A 27,938-nucleotide genomic window follows, 5' to 3' on the forward strand; every position below is an offset into this window, starting at 1 on the left:
ATCCACATGTAGGTACATAAAGAGTAAAACATAAATGGATTCATAATTCAAACCCATCTCATGATATATCTATCTGAGTCCCCAAAGAAACTATAGATGAGATTAATTTTAAAAGCAGATTTAACAAAATAACCAGTTAACTCTTCTCTTCTTTTAAATAGACCTGTCTTCTAATGAGGCAACAACATGAGGCTGCGGCTTTAAATGCTGTCCAGAGATTAGAATGGCAACTCAAGCTCCAGGAACTTGATCCTGCCACCTATAAATCTATCAGCATTTATGAAATCCAGGAATTTTATGTTCCCCTTGTTGATGTTAATGATGACTTTGAATTGACTCCTATATAGCAGTCATTACTTCCTGATGGTGTCATCCTAAACTGATGACACTCAGGCATTATACTGTGGAACACTGCCTTTTGACAAAAATACTGATGGTATGCTTTTATAATTGTTCATAAAAGTTCGATTAAAGTTGGGGTATGTAGTAAACACTGTCATTTTATAAAAAGTGAAGAGGATTATTTTGGGTCTTAGATCCAAACACAGTTTCTGTCAGAAAACTGTTATTTATATTGGTGAAAGGTAACAATTGCATTAGAGCACGTTGGCAGACTATGGGAGGTATTTAAAAAGTTGAGAGTCTTACAGCGCTGGAAGTTGTTAGCACTCTAAGTAATGAGATAACCACTAGTATTCAGATCTCTTTCAGGTTTTATTGAAAATATATCAGTAAACTAAAAGGTTCAATTCCTACCAAATAGTTTCCAATGTGGAAGGAAAACTTGGCACAAATTTCTTCAGTTTATTATATCTGTAAATTAATTGTACAGTTTTCTTTTGAAAGTTTTAATATTGTCTTCCTTTTTAATAACTTATTTTATACATATTGTGCAGATGTAAATCTTGTAATTAATGGTCAAAACGTATACAAAGGGATTGGTAGTCAAAACATGTACAAAAAAAGCTATAAAACTGTTTTGTCTAATGTTTTATCGGACCAAAGTTGTAGTTTGTGTGGAGTGTAGTAATAGTGTGTTCAGGTAGCAAAATTTTTAAATAAGGCATGCATGTGTTTGAGTTAGCTTGTTTTCATCACCATAACTGTAAAGATTGTGACTTAGTTGTATTGCATGCTTCCTATAATTTAACTCTCTCCATAATGGATGCCTGGAACAGTGTAAGACGTTTCATACTAGTCTCCTGTGATAGAACCTGTGACTTACTGTGTTGAACATCTTATTTAACATTAGTCATACAAAGAAACTTAGCTCTTTATTCATCTTACAGTAGAGCCTGTTTTCTCCTGGAAAAAAAAATTGCCTTTGAATGAAAATTCTGAAATTGTAAATGTCTATTTTAATACTCAACTATGAAAGTATCTGTGAATATATGTAAATATGTTTAATAAATTTTATTGGTCATGTTAAATCATTGTAAAACTTTTTTACATTGCTTAAATTTAATGTTTTAAGCTTAATAACCTTTGCACTTTTAAAATAAAAACAATACATAAATCAAAAAGATATTTGGTCATCAAAATAAGTAAAAGAAATTTAGGAATATTCCCGTCGATCTCAGAAGCGTTTATGAGAAATTGATTAATATGTTGTGTTTTTTTCATCGTATCAAGATGTAAAATTTAATTTACAAAATTTTATAATTGAAATAAGATTTGGTATGCCGTTTTATAATTTTAAAAATCAGCAATATCCTTAGAAAAAAGTCCAGTTTCTCCTATAACGTGATATAAACTAAATATTCAGGAATTTTTCAGATCTGAAACCTGCTGCTGAACTTAATTAAACATTTTTGAAAAGAAAATTAGGTCAGTGTAAAATTCATAAGTGTATATGAGGTAAAATTTACAAAACTTTCCACAATACTTTCTTGAATTAAAAATAATTCTGAATGTTTTCTATTTGCTAGAGAAAAGCAAAGCAACTATATGGGAATGAAGTGATTTAAATTTAGTTTGCAAGTTGGAAATCCCAGCTAATGGGAGAGAATGTAAAAGTTTTTGAGTGCAAAGGTACATATTAAGCTTAGGGATTTTTGAATTTTTACATCGATTTATATTTTAATTCTTACTGTACTTGGCATGCGCAATAAAGCAGCACGTGTAAAAAAAATACACAGTGCAAGGACTTTATTATAAAGGTTGGATGTAGTTTTCTTTAGAAATGTAGGTGGGGGATTTTGGCATTTTTTATTAGATAAATGGAGCCAGAAAGGCAGGGTAGATTTTTGAAGCACTGGTTTTGTTGAAGTTAAGTTTATTAAGGCTGGGAACATTGAGAGCTAATTTATATAGCAATACTTTTTAATATGAAAAACTTAATGCAAAGTTTGTTTATACTTTTGCCTAAAAAGGAACTTTGATGGGATAGTGTGGCAAATCATAAAAATCAAAAACCGGCATTATTGAGCATTGAAGTTGTAGAAAATCAGAGAGGGGTAAGCTCATGCAGCATTTTGTTCTGATGGTCCAACCAGAAAAAGGGGCAATATCACTGGCCGAACAGAACAAGCTTCAGAAGAGAAAAACAAGCAGGAATCTGGCAAATTTTAGTCATCCCAGCTTTTTATCTTAATCACAGTTCTCACACTCTTCAATGGTACCTCAGAAAGCTGGAGCCTCTCTGCCATGATTCTGCTTCTGCAAATTTCCTTTGTAAAGTGTCTGAAAACTAATCATGATAACTTAAAAGACAAGTTAATGCCCTCTCATTGTAAATGTATTATCAAGTAAGTAGCTATGGGCTTTTGGTATTCCAAAGCTCTAGAATGCTAGAAAAAACTTGGAAGGGGGTATATGCCTAAAAAGGTTTTGGATTGATCCTGAAAGAAAAATAAAGGATGGTTAGTTTAATCAGTGATACTTTTTAAACTATTCCAATATCATGAACAAGATACTAAATTGTACCTAAGGATTTGTATTTCTTTAAATCTTGTTCTAAATCATATCTGTTTAATAAATGACTAGTTGATATTTGTGCATGTTATTTAATAAAGAGTTATATTTTTATAGAAAAAATAAGAGTGAAATGTGTGCTAAATATGTTTTTTACTTAATTTTCCACTCATGTATGATTGTAAGCCAAACAGCAATGTTTACTTGAGCAGCTAGCAAAATTGCAGAAATATTCATCATGGGAAAACAAACAGCCTCTGAAGAATTAGTTTTTCAAATTAAAATCTGTTCAGTAATAAGAGGTCTCACAAATGAATTCTTAAGTGCAGGCATACTTCAAAGATATTGCAGGTTCAGTTCCAGAGCATCACGATAAAGTGAGTCACAAATATTTTTTATTTCCCAGGGCACATAAAAGTGATGTTTACACTGTAGTCTGTTAAATGTGCAATAGTATTGTGTCTAAAAATACAGCATAGGCCGGACACAGTGGATCACACCTGTAATCCTAGCACTCTGGGAGATCGAGGTGGGTGGATTTCTCAAGGTCAGGAGTTCGAAACCAGCCTGAGCAAGAGCAAGACCCCATCTCTACTAAAAATAGAAAGAAATTAATTGGACAACTAAAAACATTTAGAAAAAGTTAGCCAGGCATGGTGGCACGTGCCTGTAGTCCCAGCTACTTGGGAGGCTGAGGCAGAAGGATTGCTTGAGCCCAGGAGATTGAGGTGGATGCAAGCTAGGCTGATGCCACTGCGCTCTAGCCTGGGCAACAGAGCAAGACTCTGTCTCAAGAAAAATAAATAAAAATACAGTGTATAATATCTTAATTTTAAAAGTACTTTATTGCTAACAAAATGAGCAAATACTATTGGGAAAATGGCACCAAATAGACTTGTTTGATGCAGAGTTGCCAGAAGCCTTCAATCTGTAAAACACAAAAAGTGAACACAATAAAACAAGGCATGCCTATATTAGACATGCTGCAAACTTTATAACTGCAAAAATCTCAAAAGATCCCATGAAGCTTATTTTAATGGGACTTAAGAATTATAGTTATTCTGAAATAGAGCGCAGAGATATGTATTTTTCTTTTTCAAAAGGCAATATTCTCTTCACATAAAAACCAAAATTTTTATAGAGAGGAAATTGACTATTTAAAACTCATAGTCCTCCTGATTTAAGTTTAAAGAAAGGATTTTCACCATTTTTTATATTTTCAAATATTTAAGGCAAAAAGTGTTACAAGAGATATATTAATCTTTGGAAAAAGTGTGAATAGTGATTAAAATATCTTGTAGTTCATCTTTCTTTTAGTGGCTTCTTGCAAGTGGTCTTTGTACCTAAAATAGAGTTTTCTTTTAAGCCTCCAGAGAAATAGCCACCCAAAATTTCCAGTCAATAAAACCAGGATTCATAGAAGCAACTGAGGCAAATGAAGTTTAAACAATTCCATTAATCAAAATGGCTAAAAATATCTAGAATTATAAATATTAGCATAATATAGCAAAAAGTACAATTAGAAAGATTGGATTTTTCAGTGATTAAATCCTATACAACATCTACAAATATTTTTGTACATGTACAATATCTCCGTAAGAGAAAATAGCATATAAAATTTTTAACCTAAAGATAAACACAGTCTGCTTACATGAGGATTCAGCTTTACTGGGTACATTATTTAGAGAACCTAAGAATATATGATGCGTATTTATTTAACTCTATTGATGAGGTTTTAAATGCATTTTTTTTAAATACTGCATCCCATATTCAAATTATACAACTGGTACTAGAGCTTTTAGGTAACTATCTTTTTTCCTCACTTTAAAAAAAAAATTTTGCTGTTGGCATACATGAGACATATATAGCTTATGTTTACAGGTGGAAAGTACTACCTATGTACCCATCACTCAGCTTAAGAGAACACTTATCAGTACCTTTCTCCCCAGTTTTTCTTTTACTTATAATCTATCCAATAAAGATACACAGATCTGTAGGCAGTTTGATAAATCCTGACAAATGTAAACACTCATGTTGCCATCAGTGAGATCATACTGTAAAACATTTCCATTACCCCAGAAAGTTTACTGGTGCATCTTCCAAGCCAATACCCCAGAGGCAACCACTGTACTGTTTGCCATCACCAATAAATAGTAACATCACAGAAATGGGATCATATGGTATATGCTCTCTTGTGTCTGCTGCCTTTCTCTCAACATAAGGTTTTGAAATTTATCCATGTCCTATATATCAGTTATGAGTAGTAATTTATTATTGAGTAGTATATTGTACAAATTTGTTTATTCCTTCCTTGTTGGCCGTATTTGGATTGTTTCCAGTTTGGGACTATTGTGAATAAACATGCTATGAATATGCAAGCCTTTTTTGTGGACATATTTTTTTCATTTCTCTTGGGTACATATTGTTATATTTGAGATTTGCAGGGCCACAGGACAGAGAGAGAGAGAGTTACTGAGGCTGTAATTATCAAACGGAGTTTTATTGTCTAGCTCGAGCTAGGGTCCGAGCCCCCAGAGTGCCAGCGCAGTGGCCTCTTTTTTGGGGCAGGGACCCCCCTTTGTGTGCTATTGACCTTTTTATAGCAAAATTGTTTATATACTGATTATGCATCTGCCCCCATAGTGATTTTTATTTTATCCTGCCCCTGATAGGCTCTAACCTGTTCTGGGTCCTAGCTGAGAGACTCCGGTTTTTGCATTTTTTGGTGTTTTTTGTTTGTTTGTTTGTTTTTTGGTGCATCTCATAATGTACTCATAATGCCTTGCGGTTAGCAAACAAGCAGTAAACAAAAGCTGGAAGGTGTCCATTGTCCTTATAGCCCAGTATCTTACATTCCCCCCTTTCTCTTGGTTTTTATGAGCATTTTTGCTTGTATTTAGGGTCTTGTATTTTTTTTATTTTTAAGCTGTTTTTTTTAAGACTTATCTTTTGGTATTGCTGCTGCAGTATTATTAATTGCACAGTATTTATTTGTTTTTTTATGACAGTGACTAACCTATTTAGAATACCTGGCCCAAAGGTGAGGATGAGCATGAGCACTATTATAGGTTTTAACAAAGTAGATAGCATGGTAGTTAACCACAGGGAACTGTTGAACCACGATTTAAACCATCTTTGTTGCTCGTGCTCTCATTTTTGTCCGGCAAGTCTCTTTTTGACCTTTGTCATGGACTCTTTAATTATTTTAGTATGGTTTGTATAGAAGCAGCACTCTTTTTTTAGGGCTGCACATAGCCCCCCTGGTGGAGGAATATTTAGTTTAGGCCCCTCCAGTTCTGCAGCACTATTTTGGACAGCGAAGTTAGGGATTTGTGAGATCTGCTGTTGCTCTGTACTCGTCTTGCTGTTGCTTTTGCTCGTCTTTACCAGCCGGTCTCACGTGGGAGTGGTGGATCTAGGTTGCTACCCCGTCAACCTTAAGAGCAGTGGGGGTAACAAGAATAATTTGAAAGGGTTTTTTTTAATTTAGGCTTTAGGATTTTATTTTTATGCCATTTTATTTATACCCAATCCCCTGGCTGATGATGGTGATATAAGTGTTTAATACTTTTGCTCTTTGGCCCAGTTGTCTGGTAGATGGCCTAGAGGGCTGGCCACACTTGGCTGTGAACACATTGCAGAGCTTGTATAGCTTGTAGTACCTTTTTAGGGTGTTTAGGGAGAGCTTCAGGGCTCACCCTGGGGATTACAGGTAGAGGGGTACCATACACAATCTCAAAGGGGGGTTAGGCCCAAATGGTAAGGGGTATTTTAGCTTGGAATAGGGCGAAGGGAAGGCGGGTCACCCAGTCCCCGCCAGTTTTTAGGATCAATTTACTTAAGTTTTTTTTTAGGATTTTGTTTATTTTTTTTACCTGCCCTGAGCTCTGGGGATTATATACACAATGTAACTTTTAATTTGCCCCCAGTGCTCAGGCTAGCCCTTGGCTGACTTGACTTGTGAAGGCTGGCCCATTGTCAGATCTTATGCTTTTTGGCAGCCTGTACCTGGGAATTTTTTTTTTTTTTTTGCTATTATTAAGGCAGTTTGTTTTTTTTTTAGTAGGAAAAGCTTTTATTTACCCTGAGAAAGTGTTTACCATGACCAACAAATATCTGTACCCATATTTTTGGGGTCTTATTTTTGTAAAGTTTATTTTTTAAAATAATCTTGGTTGCCTTTTTTGCTCCCTGGTATCTGCATAGGTTTTTTTGATCTTTTTTGGCTGCATGACCTGGCAGACACGGCAGTTTTGGACAATGTCTTTTGCTATTTTTTGTGTGTGTGTGTATGTGATTTGAATCTGATTTGTGCGGTGTCTAGCAACTGTAGCATCTTTTATTTTTTTTTAGATGTGTCGTCTGGTGCAAGTGTCTTAGTAGGTGGCTCTAAGATTTTAGAAACTATTAGGCGGTACTCTCTATCTTGGAGCCAACCATCTTTATTTTGTGTTGCCTGCAGGGTTTTTTTGGCCCAGTTTATATCCGTGCTGGAATAATCTGGTGGGGGGGGGGGGCATCTTTTCCATCCCAGGAGGTGGCAAGCTCAAATATAGAATATCTATTAGTGTTGGGTTTTTTGCAGCCCTTTTTGCCTCAGTGTCTGCAGCCCAGTTGCTCCGGGCTTTAAGAGAATCCCCCTTTTGGGGTCCCAGAATGTGGACTATTGCCACTGCTTTTGGCAACAAAATGGCTTTTAGCAGCTGAAGTATTTTAGGGTTATGTTTGCTTTTTTTGCCCTCTGCCATGATGAAAGCTCTCTCTTTATAGAGAGCCCCATGTATGTGTACTGTCCCAAAGGCATAGCGACTGTCGGTGTATACAGTCAGCTTTTTTGGGGGGGCCTGGTGGAGGGCTTTTGTTAATGCTACCAGTTTTGTCTTTGGGGCAGATGTCGTCTGTGGGAGGCGTGATGCCTAGATAAGATTACCTCGCTCATTTATTATAGCCGCCCCCGCATACCTGTGTCCGTCTCGGACAAAGCTGCTCTCATCAGTGAACCAGGTTAGGTTGCTGTTTGGAAGAGGGCAGTTTTTTAGGTCTTTATTGGCCATCTGGGTCTTGGCCAGGATTTTGAGGCAACTATGTTTAGGTGTTTTTGGCTCGGGATCTGGCAGGAGTGTGGCCGGGTTCAGGGTGGCAGGAGTCCGGAACTCAATGCAAGGAGTGTCCAACAGAAGCCCCTAGTAGTGAGTCAGCCTCGCATTTGTAATCTATCGTCCTGGCGGCTGCTTCAGGATCCCCTCTATGGCGTGAGAGGAGGTAATCTGCAAATACTGACCCAGGGTGTCTTTGACCAATAAAACAGTAGCTCCGATGACTTGCAGGCAAGCCGGCCCGCCACTACCGGATCTAGCTTTTTTTGGCAGGTACGCCACTGGGCGCCTTTAAGGTCTTGGCGCCTGTGTGAGCACTCCCTTGGCTATTTTGTTTGTTTGTTTGTTTGTTTGTTTACAAACAGGTGGAACTCTCTTGTGGGATCAGGGAGCGCCAGGGCCGGGGCGTCTAACATAGCTGTTTTTAAGGCTTGAAAGGCACTCTCCATCTGCACTGTCCATTTTTACGTTTGCCCTGCCTTGCACCTTTTATACAAGGGTTGAGTCTTTTTGCGAACCCAGGAATCCAGAGGCAACAGTACCCTATTGACCCCAGGAACTCCCACACTTTTTGACATGAGGTCAGGGTGGGTATCTCAAGCACAGTTTGTTTTATTGCTTTTGTTAGCCACCTTTGGCCTCTCTTAATTTTATATTTTAAATAGGTGACTTTATCTTTGCAAATCTTGGCCTTCTTGGCACTAGCCCTGTAGCCCATTTCCCCTAACACTCTGAGTAAGTCTTTGGTGCTCTCCAGGCAGGTCTGAAGGGTTGGAGCAGCTAATAGTAAATCATCTACATACTGCAGCAGGGTCACCTCTGGGTAGTTGGCACAGTACTCACCCAGGTCTTCATGAAGGGCCTCGTTGAACTAGGTGGTCGAGTTCTTAAATCTCTGGGGCAGTCTTGTCCAAGTCAGCTGCCCATGGATCCCCCCTCTTTGTTCTGCCCCTCATAGGCAAATATATTTTGGTTGTGCTTGGCCACAGCTAGGCTGAAAAACACATCCTTTAAATCTAGGACAGTGTACCAAATCTGCGTTGGAGGAAGGGAACTTAGTAGGGTGTAGGGGTTAGGAACCGTAGAGTGGATGTCTAGGACACGCGTGTTGACCTCCCTGAGGTCCTGCACAGGCCGATAATCTTTTTTATCTGGTTTTTTTTACTGGCAACAAAGGAGTATTTTAGGCTGACTGGCACCTCCGGAGAATCCCGGCTCCTAGGAGCCTTTAAATGTGGGGTGTTATTCCCATTCTAGCCTCCTGGGGCATGGAGTACTGTCTAACTCAGGCTGGCTCAGCCCCTGGTTTTAACTCAATGTACAGAGGTGGCCGATGCTTTGCCCACCCTGCACCCCCCGTTTCAGCCCAGGCTTTGGGAAATTTGCAGAGCCAGTGCTCTATGTCCTTTTTTTGGCCCCTCACAGGCTGGTATAGTCTATACTCATCCACCTGTGCCAAGGTCAAGATTTGAGTGACCCAGGGGCTGCTAATAAGGTTGCCTTTATCATCAGTTATTTTTTTTTAAGTAAATATGGGCTTTTAATTTTGTGAGTATGTCTCTCCCTGATAATAGGGTGGGGCACTCTGGAATGACCATGAAGGCGTGACTCTCTTGTCAAGAACTTTGCCGTGTAGTTTATTGGTAGGGCTAAGTTCCAGTTGCCTCCTGCACCCAGCTAGTCTTGTTTGACAGTTTTCCCGTGGTCTCAGTAATCACCAAATGTTCTGCCCCCATGTCTACCAGGAAATTGACTGGGCTCCCCTCCACTAGTAAAGTTACCCTGGGCTCGGGGAGGGGAACCGAACCCCGTCCCCCCTATTCATCCTCTATTTGCCCCACCACCATAACCTTCTCGGAGGATTTAGCTTTATATCCCCCCTTCCTCTTGGGGAAGTTTTTAGCCCAGTGTCCATGCTCCTTGCAATTGACACACTGATCTTTGCCTAGCTTCTCCCTCCGGGGTCGCTCCCGGCCTCTTGCCCCTAGCTGACCTCTTTCCGTAGCTGCGAGTAGGATCTTGGCCATTTTTTTTTTTTGCCCTTCATGCCTCGCCCACCTGAAACTTTTTATCTTTTAATCTTAGTCTCTCTAACTTTTCTTTGGGCATTTTTTTTATTATATATTTTTCTTGCCACTTTTAGCAAGTCCTGTAGAGTATTTTTGCACAGCCTATCTATCCTTTGCACCTTTCGCCTAATGTCTGGGACTGCCTGATATACAAAGGCCATCATGACGGCCGCTTTACTCTCTTCTACGGTGGGATCTATCGGAGTGTACTGCTGAAAGGCTTTTATAATTTTTTCTAGGTAAGCTGCCAGACTTTTTTTAGGCCCCTGACAGATATCTCCTACCTTAGCCAAATGTGTCGGCTTCCGTGCCGCTGCTCGGAGACCGGCCATCAGAGTCTGGCGGTAGATCCAGAGACGCGTCCTACCTTCAGCCTCATTGTGATCCCAGTGCGGCTGTTCAAGAGGGAAGGTCTGGTCGATGATTTGGGGGTTGATGGTGGGTCTGCCGTCCTCTCCTGGAACCAGCTTCTGTGCTTCCGCTTGGATTCTCTCTCTCTCCCTTCAGTTGTGAAAAGTACCTTAAGCAACTGTTGGCAATCCTCCCAAGTGGGCTGGTGTGTAAAAAGGACCGAATATAAAAGGTTAATTAAATCCCTTGAATTTTCAGAAAAAAATTGCATTTTGGGACTTTTAATTGTAGAGGTCACTGGTGGAGAAGGGCCAGTACTGGCATGTCTGTTCCTCATCTGCTCCAGGGGGTCCCATCACTCTCAGGGGGAGCACCCTCACGGGCTCTGGATCTGGAGCCCGTCCAGTCCTCTGCCTAGTCCCGTAAGCCGGCCCCCCACCTCCGTCAGCGGTTCCATTGCGGCCATAGGCACCGCAGGTGTGAGCGCTGCCACCACCAGGGGGCGGGGTCGAGCGCTACCGGGCAGGGCACGGGTGCCACTGGGAGGGGCGAGGGTGTGGGCGTGGCCATCTTGTTTGCCTCGGTGTCTCCCTCCCCTCACAAAGGTCCTGTTCCCCCGCCCTCACGTCCTTAAAGTGACTCACGAGGATAGACAATGGCATTGTCAGGGTTTGCCCCATTCCTGAAAAGAAAGTCTTAGACACAGGACAAAATCACTCGCTCAATCACACAGGTGACATGAATAGACAGATGAGGAATAAATAAGAAAACGAGTAGACAGACGAGTAAATGAGAAACAATGACGCACCTATTCCAGAATCTCTCCCTGGTCCCCTTCTGACCAAGCCTCCAGCTCCAAGGTCAGCCGTGGGGATTCCAAGGAGGCCAGCAGACGTCTCCGTCTGGCCTCCACCAGCGAGCCACCAACGTGTCCGCCTAGGTCCTAATGCCGGTCCACTAGTCCAGGGCTCTAATCTATACACTCCTTCCCCGGCTCTGCGTCTTATCCAGCGGTCTGTGAGAATCCTGGACGAGCCCCCAAATGTTATATTTGAGATTTGCAGGGCCGCAGGACAGAGAGACAGAGTCACCGAGGCTGTAATTATCAAAAGGAGTTTTATCGTCTAGCTCGAGCTAGGGTCCGAACCCCAGAGTGCCAGCACAGTGGCCTCTTTTTTGGGCAGGAACCCCCCTTTGTGTGCTAATGACCTTTTTATAGCAAAGTTGTTTATACACTGATCATGCATCCACCCTCACAGTGATTTTTACTTTATCCTGCCCTGATAGGCTCTAACCTGTTTTGGGTCCTAGCTGAGAGACTCTGGTTTTTGAGTTTTTTGGTTTTTGGTTTTGTTTGTTTGTTTGTTTGTTTTTTGCATCCCATAATGTACTCATAATGCCTTGCAGTTAGCAAACAAGCAGTAAACAGAAGCCAGAAGGTGTCCATTGTCCTTATAGCCCAGTATCTTACAATATCATGGAGTATAATCACTAGGTGATAGAGTAGGTGCATATTTTACTTTATTAGAAACTAACAGTTCCCAAAAGTGGTTGTACCATTTTATACCTCTGCCAGCAACCAATAAGAGACCCAGTTATTTTGTATCCCCATCAGTTTTTGGTATTGTCAGTCTTCAATGTTTGCCATTCTAGTGGATGTTTAGTGGTATCGTGTGGTTTTAATTTGCATTTCTCTGATTAATCAGTTTGAGCATACCTTTCATATGCTTATTAGCCATTAGTACATCTTATTTTGTGAAACATCCAAGTATTTTGCCAATTTTTTATTGAGCTGTCTTTTTATTGTAGAAATCCTTTATAAATATTCTGCATAAAAAAGTCCTTTGTCAGATAGTTGTCATGGATGTTTTTGAACTAGTGTGGCCTGCCTTTCTATTTTTCCTTTTGTGTAGAGATGAGGTCTCACTATGTTGTCCAGGTGAGATTCCAATTCCTGGGCTCAAGTGATCCTCCTCTCCTCACCCTCCGAAATAGCTAGGACTACAGGCATGAGCCACAGTGCCTGGCTTCATTTTTCTGAGTGACTAGTGTCCTCACTTCTTTTTTTTTTTTTTTTTTGAGACAGAGTCTCACTCTGTTGCCCAGACTAGAGTGCCGTGGCGTCAGTCTAGCTCACAGCAACCTCAAACTCCTGGGCTCAAGCAATCCTCCTGCCTCAGCCTCCCAAGTAGCTGGGACTACAGGCATGTGCCACCATGCCTGGCTAATGTTTTCTATATATATTAGTTAGCCAATTAATTTCTTTCTATTTATAGTAGAGACAGGGTCTCGCTGTTGCTCAAGCTGGGTTTTTTTATTATTATTATTATTTTTTTTTTTTGAGACAGAGTCTTGCTTTGTTGCCCAGGCTAGAGTGAGTGCCATGGCATCAGCCTAGCTCACAGCAACCTCAAACTCCTGGGCTCGAGCAATCCTCCTGCCTCAGCCTCCCGAGTAGCTGGGACTACAGGCATGCGCCACCATGCCTGGCTAATTTTTTCTACATATATTAGTTGGCCAATTAATTTCTTTCTATTTATAGTAGAGACGGGGTATCGCTCATGCTCAGGCTGGTTTTGAACTCCTGACCTCAAGCAATCTGCCCGCCTTGGCCTCCCAGAGTGCTAAGATTACAGGTGTTAGCCACTGTGCCTGGCTCAGTTTCCTCACTTTTTAATAGCAATTTTCCACTGCCATGATTTTCTAAGAATGTTTAGTGGATACCTTAACCAGTGCCCCCCAAACAATTTTTTCTCTTTAATTACTAGCAACCATGAGTACAATACCTTTAAGTCTCTTGGAAACAGCACCTCTATACCTTTTAAAGCTATTAGTATTTAACTATAAGAAGTTTTATTTAAAACCCCTTCCCAAATTAACCCTCTATTATTTCTTGACACCTTTTCCATATTGTCTAGGTTGTAGAACAACATTATGTTGTTCCTAGTACTATTTGTTTCTTGGTTTTTTAAGCAGAGTGTGGATGGTCATGAAAAGGCCCAGAGCCACAGGTGCATGTGGCCGAGGTAGAGGAGCTGTCTGGACTATGTCAGGGGGCACCGTTGCCAGCTCCCCCTGCTGACCCGTGCATCCATGAAGTCAACCCACACACTCTTAATCCATGTGGTGTGCCAGGGCCTCTGTCACCTGAGGATTTACACAGCATTTACCTAGGGTCACCAGTTCTTAAACTTTTTAGTCATAGGACCCCTCTGGAGCCCTAAAGTACTTTGCTAACTTTTATTTATGTGAGATATCTGTTGATACTTCCTATATTAGAAATTAAAACAATTGTAAAGACCATCAGTAAACCCATTTCATGTTTATTTATTTATCTCTTTTTTAGTTGTTTTAAGAGACAATATCTTACTCTGTCACCCTGGCTGGAGAGCAGTGGCATAATCATATCTCACTGTACCCTTGAATTCCTATGCTCAAGTGATCCTCCTGCCTGAGCCTCCAAGTAGGTGGGACTACAGACATGCATCACCATACCTGGCTAATTTTTATTTTTTAATTTTTTTAGAACAGGATCTCTCTTAGGTTGCCCAGAATGGTCTCAAACTCCTGGTCCCAAGTGATCCTCCAACTTCAGCCTCCCAAATAGCTTGGATTACAGGCATGAGCTACTGCACCTGGCTACCATGTTTATTTTTATAAAAAATATATGTCCAAAACTAAAAATTAGAAAAGTACATTATTTTATATTTTTCAAATCTCCTTAATAATGTCTGGCCTAATAGAAAATATCTGGAATTTCATATCTGCTTCTACCCCTCAATGTCTGATCTGTTTTGCTTTTTGGTTTTTTTGTTGTTGAAGAAAATCTGGCCTCACACAAATATGTAGTAGGAAAAGAAATATTTTAATAGGTTTTCAGATAATTGTGGGCATTTTGTTTAATTCCACATCAAAACATAGCGAGCAGTTTCTAAAAGGTTACCTTGCGGAATCTGAAACCATGAACTTTTCTTAATTCTATTTTCATTAGTCTGTTTTGCACTTGGAATAGATCTTTTACCTATGCATGATTTTATAAGATCCACATTGATCCTTTGGAAAATAGCTCACTGAAGTACACAGATCTTCCAAATGTTGACACTTTTCATTATATAATATCAAAAAATTCACACTTAATGTCATCACTGATCTCAGGCAGAATTATCTTTTAACCACTTGGGTGCGGTGCTCCCCGGCCGCGACACCTCGCCCGCAGCGGCGCCCACAGTCTGCACGGTCCCCACGGCGGCGTGCGCGAGGGTCCCCACGGTGGCGTGCGCTACGGTCCGCACGGTGGCGTGCGCTACGGTCCGCACGGTGGCGTGCGCTAAGGTACGCACGGTGGTGTGCGCGACGGTCCCCACGGTGGCGTGCGCTAAGGTACGCACGGTGGCGTGCGCGACGGTCCGCACGGTGGCGTGCGCGACGGTCCCCACGGTGGCGTGCGCTACGGTCCGCACGGTGGCGTGCGCTACGGTCCGCACGGTGGCGTGCGCTAAGGTCCGCACGGTGGCGTGCGCGACGGTCCCCACGGTGGTGTGCGCTACGGTCCGCACGGTGGTGTGCGCGACGGTCCCCACGGTGGTGTGCGCGACGGTCCCCACGGTGGTGTGCGCGATGGTCCCCACGGTGGTGTGCGCTAAGTCTGCACGGTGGCGTGCGCTAAGGTCCGGACGGTGGTGTGCGCGACGGTCCCCACGGTGGTGTGCGCTAAGTCTGCACGGTGGTGTGCGCAACGGTCCCCACGGTGGCGTGCGCTAAGGTCCGCACGGTGGCGTGCGCGACGGTCCCCACGGTGGTGTGCTCTGCGCACTGACAGAGAGTCCCTCTGCTCTTGTGTGGTGAGGAAAGTTTCAAAGCACTGAAAGCTTGTTTTACTTTACAGGCAGCTTTGCTTGTCATGTAAATCAGAATAGGTAACATATACATATATGTTTTCATTATGTTATTTTTAAATGTTCACAATTTTGATACATGAAAAATTAGAGAAGTCACATCACGGCTGTCGGCTAAAGTCGACGCTGAGCTGTGCGCGTTCATCTGTGGCTGTCCACTACAGTCGACGCTCATACTGAAGTTGTTAAATAGTGGGAAGCTGTAAAAATTCTAATTTTCACTAGAAAGCACAGGCTCTATCATTGGCAACAAATGCTGTCAATTGTTTTCCTTAAAATGACATACTTCATTTATATTCAAGAAAATGTCTGTCCAAGAGCCGTGTATGATTAACCATAGTTTGTCAGTTATTTTTTTCTGGCAAAATGATGTTCCATGGAAAAAGCAGGCAGGGGGGGAGGACCTGTGGCCTTAAGATCACATGTGGCCTTCTGGATCCTTGAGTGTGCCCCTGACTGAATCCAAATTTCACAGAACAAATCCCTTTACTAAAAGGCGGCACTTCGGGATCTGGAGGCCACGTGGCCATGAGGCCCCAGGTTTCCCACCCATATGGGGACAAAAGTATTTTGTGCATTCTTCCATTTTGCTACACAGAAGTTAAAAAGATGTGGAAGCAAGGGTTGAGATTTAATAAAATCAGTGACTTTCACTGCTTTATCAGGAACATTCTTAAGTTGGGTTTTTTTTCTTTAATGTGAGAGCTTGTCAGTGGAGAATGTGATGATTTCTAGTGAAAGGACAGCCTTGTTAATAAACTAGCTAACAGAGAAAGATAAACTATCAGACAGAAAGTAAGAGAAAAACTCAGCACATAATTGCCCCTTAAAAGAGAAAACTCACAGCACAACTGCCCCCTTTGTTTTGTTTGATTAAAGACCTGGGACTCAACTCCTTGTCTTTAAGCCTAACTCTAAGGGTTCGTTTTCACAGCCTTGAGGAGCCCTAAGTTGACAGTAGGAGTATGAGCTCTCTGTCTCAGTTCCTGACAGGACCACATTTCAAGGACTTTGATAAGCCAGCCTCATAGAGAAAAGAAGAAAAAAAAGGAAGGAAAGATGGCCTTCCGGCCCTCCTATTATTAGTCTGCAGCAAAGAAAAAACAAAAACCATTTTTACTTTTTAAAATCCTGAGCCGCTTTTCCTCAGCTGCCAGCACTTTCCACCTTCCTTCTTGTGGTAATTGTGCCATCTTCCTTCCTTCCTTCCTTCCTTCCTTCCTTCCTTCCTTCCTTCCTTCCTTCCTTCCTTCCTTCCTTCCTTCCTTCCTTCCTTCCTTCCTTCCTCTCTCTTTCTCTCTCTCTCTCTCTCTCTCTCTCTCTCTCTCTCTCTCTCTCTCTCTTTCTCTCTCTCTTTCTTTCTTTCACTTTCTTTCTTTCTCTCTCTCTCTCCTTGAGAAAGTAAAGTAAACTTTTTACTACTCTCTGTCCTAATCTTTCTCAGCCTGTGCCATGAACTCCTAGCGAGTCCTCTCCCTAACGCTAGTACAGTTGGATGCAGCTGCCTCAGTTTGTGCTAAGGTACCATCTGTTTCAGTGCAAATAGCAACACAGTTACAAGTTATTTATTACAAATAATAAATAATGTCTTCCTATTATTATGAAAGTAGTTTTGACCTCACAGACCACCTCAGGGTCCTGGGCCCAGAGAAAGTCTGTGGACTACGCTTTGAGAACTGCTAAACTAGATTAGCACTTCTGTAAAATAAAGGTGAGCTAAAAATACAAATTTTCCCAGTGAGTTTACTGTATGAATATAATAGAAGGCAAAGGAACTAGATTTTTGTGGTTGCTTGGTTTTTGCTAAATGAGAACAGAAATCTGTATTTACCCCATACCAATTCCTTGATGGCTGCTGGTGCTATATAAGAATTCCGCCATCAATACACAAAATTTAAAAATTAGCTAGGTATGGTGGCACACACCTGTAGTCCCAGATTCCTGGGAGGCTGAGGTAGGAGGATCACTTGAGCCCAGGAGTTCTAGGCTACACTGGGCTGTGATTTTGCCACTGTTCTCCAGCCTGGGTGACAGGGCCAGACTCAGTCTCTTAAAAAAAAAAAGTAGAAAGAAAAAAGAATAAAATCCCCCCTTTGGCTTCCAGAGTTGGAGATCTTACATTCTTTATTTTAATACTTTAAATTGTGGGCACACTTTTCTAAATTAGTTACTTCTGAACAGCTTTGACTGTTAGACAACTCTTTCCTACAGAGCCTAAACCCCACCCCCATCCCCACCCACACCCCCAGTTGCTATTACTGCCCTCAGGAGCAACACTCCTAGCAAGAAAAATAGTCTGTAGATGTATTATATAGACAGATATTATAAATAATCCATGGTTTAAATTTTCTAATTGGCTAAACCAAAAATTTGATATTAGTGCAGAACAAATATATCAAGTGAATCCTGAAACAGACTCATATATACTGAACTTTTGTACCATGTTAGAGGCAGAATTTCAGATTGGTGTGGAACAGACAATAATGATAATATATATTATTGGGTCAGTTATAAGACATAAAAAGATAGGGCCCTGCTTTGTGACAAGTTCAAATAAAATTTTATATGGATTGAAGTTAGACTGTTCATTCAAGCAGTTATGTAGCCTTTACTAGGTGCCGGACATTGTGCTGAGCACTAAGCAGATATAGTCCCTGCCCTCCTAGAACTGAAGTGCACAGGCAGCACAACCATAGAATTTATCATCCAAACAGAACATTTTTTACGGGTGTGAGAGGGCTCTGTTAAAAACTACAATAGGGCTGTGTGGTCATAATTGCCTGAGCTCCAAACAGGAAGGGCCCCTGTCCTTGACCCTGTGCTTTAGGGGCCCTCGTAGGCTGGGGCATCTGCTGCACAAGGAGATGTGCGCACCAAGTCCACACGCATCTCATGTTTTTCTTGACCATGTTCCAGGTTTTCAGGACTCTAATTCCCTACCCAGTTAGCTCTGAGCCTACCTTCAGGGTCTGTATGTTTCCTTCCTGGTGGGTCTATCCTCTCAGGGTAGGCTTGACTGCAGGTGTGAACCCCGGGGCTGGCCAAGGTGCTGGTGCTTCAAAGGGTGTGGACAGAATTGGGACATTCATGCAAGGTGTCACTTGTGCTCCTCAAGGCACAGAACAGAGCCGGCAGTGAGGAGAGAAGGGAGATGTTATGGAGACTTGTACTGACACAGAAAATGTTGGGCACTGGGATGCGGCCACTTGCCGCCTCCCCGTTGCTCCGCATCTCCACGGGCCAGCACTGCGCGTGGCCAGTTGGAGGGCACGCTGCTGGGGCCAGGCCCCATGCAGAGAGCCACCCAGCCCCACAGCAGAGACTAGAATGCCGGGGGCCCACTCACTGCCACCTGTTTCTGGCCATGCTGCTTGCGTGATCCTGATTGGGTAATTTTTGAATCCCACTGTTTTTGATTGGATGTTAAAGCTTGTTGTTGATTGGATGTTAAAGCTTATACTTGATTGGACATTTTTTGAGCCCTACCAAGGGTATAAAAGCAGGAGGAGAACAAGGAAGAGGGGTCAAAAGATCAGAAGACAGGAAGAGAGCTGTAACACTAGGTGTGCTGAGCCTGCCAGAGGAATTAAGGCTGTTCTCCGACTCTTCATGTGTTGCTCGGTTCTTTCCCCGGTCAAGAGCTGTAGCACTAGCTGTACACATTGCTACAACAGTACTCCATAATTTTACTCTATTTTTACTCTGAAAATCCAGAGCTCTTTTAGAAAGTCCACCTTCTGTTGTCTACCAGTGATATGTTTGTGTTTTTTTTTAGACAAAGTCACACTTCGTTGCCCAGGCTAGAGTGAGTGCCATGGCGTCAGCCTAGCTCACAGCAACCTCAATCTCCTGAGCTCAAGCGATCCTCCTGCCACAGCCTCCCGAGTAGCTGGGACTACAGGCATGCGCCACCATGCCCGGCTAATTTTTTCTATATATATTAGTTGGCCAATTAATTTCTTTCTATTTATGGTAGAGACGGGGTCTCGCTCTTGCTCAGGCTGGTTTCGAACTCCTGACCTCGAGCAATCCACCTGCCTTGGCCTCCCAGAGTGCTAGGATTACAGGCGTGAGCCACCGCGCCCGGCCCCAGTGAGATGTTTTAAGAAAAAAAAAATTTTTTTTAAAGTACACCTTCTGTCAGAATAGGGGAAAGAGACTATGGTGGCCACTCAGGCTGGGTGAGAGTGTCTGGGGGTTCAACTGCTTCTTGCACAAATTCACCAATCTGAAATACTGCTGCTACTATGGTACTAAAATTTATTTTAGGATTCTATTTGGTTAATATGTTCTGAGCTAATATCAAATCATTTTTATTCTTTTATATACTATTTCAATACAATCCTTTTTAAAATTTCACTCCTGTTCTTAAATATTTAGTCTTACAGATGAAATTTAAGATCAACTTAAGGTTAAAGAAAACAAACTACACTAGGATGGCGTAAGCATCCATGAGTCTGTAGGCACACGCCCTCTCCCACCAAAAGAAACGTAAATTTTAAATGGAAAATTAAAAAACATAAAACAAACGAACCAGGAGTTCACTGTAGGTACAGTAGGCATCCAGGGGGTGTGAGTAGAGAAATGGAGGGGAGAAATGTTTTTAAAGACAAAGAAGAAAAAAAGTATTTGACTTGAGCTTAATAAAGATCTGAGTGTTCAGGGTCGCGGGGCCTAAGGACAGAGGGGAACCTAGCTAGGCTCTTCGTGGCGATGTTTCTGAACCCTAAAGACAAAAAGGAAATTCTAAAAGCACCCAGGGAGCGCGAGCAGACCAACTACAGACAGCACGACGTCAGTGCCCGCCGTGGCGCCCAGAGCGCATGCGCTGAGCGGAGGCGCCAGCGGAGGGACGCGTCTCTGCGGGCCGGCGCCCCGCCCCTCGCCGCAGACCCGCGAGACGCGAGCACGCCCTGTGCGGTTGGGGAAGCCGCGGCACAGGGGGTTACCCAGCTAGGAAGCGGCAGAACCGGGTTCAAACCGCCGTCTGGCTGCAGAGTGTGTGGTCGTAAGCGCTGTCTGCTGCCTGCGGCAAGGTCGTCGACGGTCTGGGAGAGAGTCGTGCCAGTGCCCTGTGGCTGCCGCGCTGGTGTCCAGTCGCCACCCGCCGCCGCGCGCGGGCACAGCCAGGCTCGCCGGAAACCCGCGGGCCGGCGGTGAACACCCTCCGGGCGACAAGGCGGAGGGACTGTGTGAACAGCGCCTCCCAAAAGAAAGTAAATGCGGATTAGAGGCACGAAGCCCTTGGGACCTGGGAGAGGCGAAGATGTGATAAAGGTGCCTGTCATTTCTGATCAACAAGAAAAAAACAAAGGCAATTGTAAGAAAGTCTGGCAAAATAAAATGTTCTCCCAGAAAGAAAATCGTACTGCGAACATGGAGAAAGCTGGTGCAATTTCAAGCAGTTGGTGGAATATGAGAAACAATGAAATAAAGTCGGACCTCCTTGGTCAAGTAATAAATTCAGCTGGGAAGACATTCACAGCCCTGACTCAAGCCATGTATCAAAAACATCTCTACATCCTTAATATTTTGAAATTTTAAAAAGTTCCTATTGTTAACAGAAACACTTATGCAATGGAAACATCCACAGCTGGGCCGTTTCTATTTTATTTTATTTTATTTATTTTATTTTATTTTATTTTATTTTATTTTATTTATTTGAGACAGTCTTGCTCTGTTGCCTGGGCTAGAGGGCCGAGGCATCAGCCTAGCTCACAGCAACCTCAAACTCCTGGGCTCAAGCTATCGTTCTGCCTCAGCCTCCCGAATAGCTGGGACTACAGGCATGCGCCACCATGCCCGGCTATATAAATACATATATATATATATATATATATATATATATATATATATATATTTTTTTTTTTAAGTTGTCCAGCTAATTTCTTTCTATTGTTTTAGTAGAGATGGGGTCTCACTCTTGCTCAGGCTGGCCTTGAACTCCTGAGCTCAAATGATCTGCCTGCCTTGGCCTCCCAGAGTGCTAGGATTACAGGCATGGGCCACCACGCCCGGTCTCTATTTTAAATTTAATAAAAACCATAGCTAAATTTTATTCTTGAATTGAAAATTTAAAAAAAATCCTAACTGAAAAAAAATTACTGCATATCAAATTACTAATAACATGCTACTATAAATTTAGCAACTTAGAACAACACCCAGCTGCTCAGGGTGAAGTGGGGCCTGGTGTAGCTGCGTTCTCAGGGATCTCTCGGGGTTGTGAGGCTGGAGTTAGTCCGAGGTCAGCCAGGTGGACTCAGCCTTCTCACAGATGCTGGGGAAACTGGGCTCCAGCCAGCAGGAGCCCAGGAACTGAAGGATTCAGTTCCTTGTGGCTGTAGCATTGAGGTGGCCTGGCCCAGCTGGCTGTCACCCAGGGCTACTCTCAACTCCTAAGCAAGACTCTGTCTCAAAAAAAAAACAAAAACAAACAAACAAAAAAACCCACAGCCAATATCATACTGAATGGGAAAAAATTGAAAGCATTCCCACTTAGATCCAGAACCAGACAAGGTTGCCCACTATCTCCACTTCTATCAGCATAGTGCTCGAAGTCCTTGCTAGAGCAATTAGACAAGAGGAAGGGAATTAAAAGCATCCAAATGCAGGCAAAAGAAATCAAACTCTCACTCTTTGCTGATGATATTATATTATATCTAGAAAACCCCAATGATTTAACCAAGAGACTCCTGGAATTGATAAATGAATTCAGTGAAGTTTCAGGATACAAAATCAATACACACAAATCAGAGGCATTCATATACACCAATAACAGTCAAGCCAAAACTCAAAAACGCAAGACATTTTACAATAGCCTCAAAGAAAATTAAATATCTAGGAATATACTTAATGAAAGAGATGAGGGACTTATAGAGGGAGAACTATGAAACACTAAGAAAAGGAACTGTAGAAGATGGAAACAGATGGAAAAATCTACCGTGCTCATGGATTGGCAAAACCAACATTGTTAAAATGTCCATACTACCTAAAATGATCTATAGAATTAATGCAATCCCTATCAAAGTACCATCATCGTTCTTTACAGATCTAGAAAAAATAATTCCATGCTTTGGGCTGGGCACAGTGGCTCACACCTGTAATTCTAGCACTCTGGGAGGCCGAGGCAGGCAGACTGGTCAAAATCAGGAGTTCGAAACCAGCCTGAGCAAGAGTGAGACCCCATCTCTACTAAAAATAGAAACAAATTAATTGGCCAACAAAAATATATAGAAAAAATTAGCTGGGCATGGTGGCACATGCCTGTAGTTCCAGCTACTCAGGAGGATGAGGCAGAAGGATTGCTTGAGCCCAGGAGTTTGAGGTTGCCGTGAGGTAGGCTGATTCCATGACACTCTAGCCCAGGCAAAAAGTGAGACTCTGTCTCAAAAAAAAAAAAAAAAAAAAAAAAAAAAAAAATCTGTGCTTTGTATAGAACCAGAGAATACCTCATATAGCCAAAGCAATCTTAAGTAAAAAGAACAAACTGGGAGGTATCAGTCTACCAAACTTCAAGCTGTACTACAAGGCTATAGTAACTAAAAAAACATGGTATTGGCACAAGAATATAGGCATAAACCTTTGGAACAGGACTGAGAATCCAGAGATGAAGCCATCCACATATGGTAATCTAATCTTTGACAAAGCAGACAAAAATATACACAGGGGAAAAGAATTTCTTTTCAATAGATGATGCTGGGGAAACTGGATAGCTACATTCGGAAGATTGAAACTGGATCCCCACCTCTCACTTCTCACAAAAATCAATTCACGATGGGTAACAGACTTAAACCTAAGGCATGAAACCTTAAGAATCTTAGAAGAAAATGTAGGCAAGACCCTTTCAGACATCGGCCTAAGCAAAGAATTTATGAAGAAGACCCCCCAAGGCAATCACAGCAGCAACAAAAATAAATAAATGGGACCTGATCAAATTAAAAAGCTTTTGCACAACCAAGGAAACTATCATGAGATCAAATAGACAGCCTACAGAATGGGAGAAAATATGCGATAAAGGACTGATAACAGGAATCTCTAGAACTTAAAAAAAACAAGAAAAAATCAAACAACCCCATCAATAAATGGGCAAAGGAAATGAACAGAAACTTTTCAAAAGAAGACAGAATAATGGCCAGCAAAAATATTTAAAAAATGCTCAACATCTATAATCATTAGAGATATGCAAATCAAAACCACAATAAGATAATACCTAACCCCAGTGAGATTGGCCTTTATCAAAAAAATCCCAAAACAGCAAATGCTGGCAAGGATGTGGAGAGATACTCTTACACTTCTGGCGGGACTGCAAATTACTGCAACCCCTGGGGAAAAGAATTTGGAGATACCGCAAAGAGCTAAAAATAGAAATAGCACTTGATCCAGCAATAGTACTATTAGGCATCCACCCAAAGGAACAAAAGACATTCTATAATAAAGACATCTGCACCCGAATGTTTATGGCAGCACAATTCACTATTGCAAGGATGTGGAAACAACCCAAGTGCCCATCAATTCATCTGTGGATTAATAAAATATGCTATATGTATCAATGGAATACTACTCAGTTATAAGAAACAACAGTGATCTAGCACCTCTTATATTTTCCTGGATAGAGCTTGAGTCCATCCTCTGAAGTGAGGTATCACAGGAATGGAAGAATAGGCACCACATGTACTCATCATCAAATTGGCACTAGCTGATCAACACTAAGGTGCTTACACAGTAGTAATATTCTTCAGAGAATGGGGAGTTGGGGGTGGGTAAACTCACAACTAATGGACGTGGTGAACACTGTAGGGGGGAAAGGGCATGCCCCAAATCACGGTTTGGGTGTGGCAAAGTCATAACATGCAACCAAAATGTTTGTACCCCCATAACATCCTGAAATTAAAAAATAATAATAATTTACCCATTTCGTTAAACATTCATCTTAGGGATGTATCATAATTTACTTAACTAATCCTCCATTGGACATTTAAGTATTTTATAAATTGTTATTATTTTTTAAAAGCATTCAATGAACATCTTAGCACTGAGATAAATTTCTTGATGCTAAAACGATATCATCTTTGATGCTAACAGTCGATCTTTTGCCTCCGTTCCCTAAAAAGGAAATGAACATCTGCTGCTAAATAGCCTTTTTTATACCATGGTGCAAAAGCCTTCTCAGTCTCTTCAGTTAGCCTCATGAAGAGGAAAATATAGCTTCAGTTTAGCCCTAGTATAACAAGTAGGAATTCAGTAATTCCTGGGCAGACGGAGTAGATGGTGACAAAACTAACCTTCAGAACTCTAGCCTGAACTGATCACTTTCAAAGAGCCTTATGAATAAAATTTTATTCAGAATTCCACCGCCATCAGATTTTTCTGCCTGGGAAACTTGATATTCTGGATTATTCACAAAACTGTCTAGCTAACAAGAGTGATCCATAGGAACAGATTTTCCCAAATTGTCCACAACGGGAATTCTTCAACATGGTGAGTATCACCCAGAGTCACATAGAAAACTCTGAACTCTAGCATGAAATGATTGCCTAGGAACCAGTTTGATACCCTTAAATTAGAAAAGATATGGTTCTAAAGATATGGTTCTTCTGATTCTTGGGGTTTAGTATTGTCTCCCTAATTATTTACACTGTCTGTGTGATCTTTTACTATAAGGCATATTCCCAGTAGGTCATGATAAGTTTAACTCTTCTAATCTTGAGGCTCCTAATCATGAGTAAAAATAATAACTGAAGCAAATTATCCCCTCTGTGCATCCATCTAGAGCAACATTAAATGATGGCACCAATATTTTTCCATAATTAACAATTTCTGAGAAATTGGGAGTTTTAGTGGAAGCTTTTTAATGGTTCTTAATTCAAGAGTATATTTTCATCATAGCCCACAGCCCTTTCCATACTAGTCAGTGCTATCAAAAAGAAGGCAGGAAATGAATAAAAAAGAGCAAAAAACAGAAGGAACAAATAGAAAAGAAATAGTAAGGTTGTGGAATTAAACCCAACCCTACAGATGATCATATTAAATGTAAATTTATGTTTAAAGGTAAAGATTGTCTGAACTGATAAAAAAACAAACTACAACTATATGGTGTCTATGAGAAACCATCTTTAAATATATAGGCAAAGAAAAGTTAAAGGAGGAAAACAACTATAAGATACCATGACACACTATTAGAATGGCCAAATTCCAAATCACTGACAGCATCAAATGCTGGTGATGATGTGGAGCAACAGGAACTCTCATTCATTGCTGCGCAGGGGACAGCTTTTCTGGTTTGTTTGTCTTCAAGTCCCCACTACCAAGTACAGTTGCTTGCATATCACGGGCGATCAAGAATGAGGTTTGGAATGGTCTTCCAGATGGATTGGAGTGCAGAGATTAGCTAGTCTCAGTGTTACCTAGCCATGTGAAACATCTATACGACATATTTGATTTTAATTATAAATACACATACCTGACACACTGACAACTTAACACATAAACATATTTATTTTTAGATTATAGTTGAGTCCAACTAAGCCTCCAAGAATAATTTGTGGCCAATGTTGCTGGAACTCTAGTCCTGTAAGTGCTCCATAGAGGGTCTGTAATAAAATATTTACATTAGGATATTAAAGGCTCTGAAAATTTCTATAACAAAGGAATCTATTTAATCTTTTCTTTTCCTAATTTTTTTTTTTTTTTTTTTTGAGACAGAGTCTCACTCTGTTGCCCAGGCTGGAGAGCAGTGGTGTCATCATAGCTCACTGTAGCCTCAAACTCCTGGGCTCAAGCAATCCTCCCACATCAGCCTCCCAAGTAGCTGGGACTACAGGCCTGCACCACCACATCTAATTTTTTTAATTTTTGGTAGAGATGGGGTCTTGCTATGTTGCCCAGGCTGGTGTTGAACTCTTGGCCTCAAGTGATCCTCCCACCTTGCCCTCAAAGTGCTGAGATTACAGGCATGAGCCACCTTGCTCAGCTACTGCCCAGGCTTTGAGTGCTGTGGTATGAAACATAGCTCACTGTATAGCCTCTAATTCCCGGGCTCAAACAATCCTTCCACCTCAGCCTCCTGAGTAGCTGGGACTATAGGCACTCACCACTATGCCCAGCTAATTTTTCAATTTTTTGTATAGATGGGGTCTCTCTGTGTTGCCCAGGCTGGTCTTGAACTCCTGGGCTCAAGTGATCCTCCCACTTCACCCTCCCAAAGTACTGTGACTACAGGCGCATATCACTATGGCCAGCTAATATTTTCATTTTTTGTAGACATGGAGTCTTGCTATGTTGCCCAGGCTGGTCCTTTCCCTAACTTTTTTCAAGCAATATCTAACCAGGTCTCTTGAAACTATGTTCCACAGAACCATTTCTTGGACACACTGATTTATTATTGTCATCTAGTCTGGCAGACCCAGAGCAGACAACTGCCAAGTCGAGTTGTAAGTTATCTCTGGGCTGAGTTAGAAAGAATAAAACCAAATAAAAAAGAACGCATTAAAAGAATCTTAGGTTTTGTGGGATGTGATAGATTGTATTTGCCCAAGTAGCCAGGACAATACATCCCATCCCAGAAGCTCTTCCTTCATCTGCATGAGTCTGGAACTACAGCAGAAGTGAAGCTATGTGATTTCCAAAGTTACACAGCTTTTCTAGAAGATCACATAAATATAATTATATATTATGTGGTCTTTTGTGTCTGACTTCTTTCCCTAATTATACTCACTTTGAGATTTATCCACCTTGTTTTATGTATGAGTAATTCATTCATTGTCATTGTGGAGTGGTGTTCCATTGTATGAATACAGTTTATTTCCTCATTCATCAGTTGATGGGCATTTGGGTTCATTCCAGTTTTGACCTATCATGAATAAAGTGTCTATCTGGTTTTCCTGGGTCACTAGTGAGTCCTGAGCCGCCACATAAGCAGTCTAACCACCCTGAGACGGCCATATTGTAAGGAATACCAAGGAGCTCACTCAAGACACCACCTGAGAGGACCTGAGACTTCATGAAGCAAGAACAAAGTGATGCCCAACCCACCGCCCGCTGCTGCGTCCACACAACCGTCCTCCCCTTTCAGCTCCAGCCTGTCTGCCAGCACCTGCATGAGAGACCCCGAGAGAAGGACCACTCAGCTGGGCCCTTCCTGAATTCCTGACCCTCAAAACCTATATAGGAGTAAAATAGTTGTTCTAAGCCACTGAGTTTGTAGGTGACATGTTCTGTAGCAATAGTAACTGGAAAGTGGCACGTACGAGCAAGGAAATTTTTTTATGTGATTTTGAAAGGTAAAGAATGATAGGACAGGATGCTACCTGGGCAGAGATTTATTTATACCTAACTCAAGTTAGAATGCTACAAATTTCTTTATCATTGGCTCTATAGCCAAGGTTTTTTTTTTGTTTTTTGTTTTTATGGGCTTAAATTATTTTCTAAACCTGGACAGGGTCATGTGTCTATTTCTAGGGATAGCAGTTTATTAAAATACTTGAGTCCCTAAAATACTTGAGCGAGGCATGGGGCGCTATTATCCATGAATGGTCAGTTTCCCAGTATAAGTTATAACATTACCACAGTTTTATTCAGATCTATACCGTGATTTAGGCTTACAGATAAGACAAAGG

General features: G+C 41.6%; 1 protein-coding gene and 1 long non-coding RNA gene across 7 annotated transcripts in view; one reads left to right on the top strand and one right to left on the bottom strand.

Moving 5' to 3' along the window:
* ANKRD12 (ankyrin repeat domain 12) overlaps window positions 1-4,185 on the top strand; it is a 110,621-nt gene extending 106,436 nt beyond the window's left edge. For all 6 annotated transcript variants that reach the window (XM_012745996.3, XM_012745999.3, XM_012745995.3 and 3 more), the window contains one exon: window positions 162-4,185. In XM_012745996.3, coding sequence (XP_012601450.1) covers window positions 162-347 — 186 coding nt within the window. In that variant the 3' untranslated portion in view covers window positions 348-4,185. The remainder of the gene's footprint in view (window positions 1-161) is intronic.
* LOC142861581 (uncharacterized) lies at window positions 3,773-10,723 on the bottom strand. The gene is made up of 3 exons (XR_012912814.1): window positions 10,363-10,723; window positions 8,853-9,003; window positions 3,773-3,841 (listed from the first exon to the last, which is right to left on the bottom strand). It is a non-coding gene; the product is annotated as an uncharacterized LOC142861581 (long non-coding RNA).
* Between the last annotated feature and the right edge of the window lie 17,215 nt (window positions 10,724-27,938).

This window comes from Microcebus murinus, chromosome 17 (genome assembly GCF_040939455.1).
Source record: "Microcebus murinus isolate Inina chromosome 17, M.murinus_Inina_mat1.0, whole genome shotgun sequence".
Taxonomy (NCBI): Eukaryota; Metazoa; Chordata; class Mammalia; order Primates; family Cheirogaleidae; genus Microcebus; species Microcebus murinus.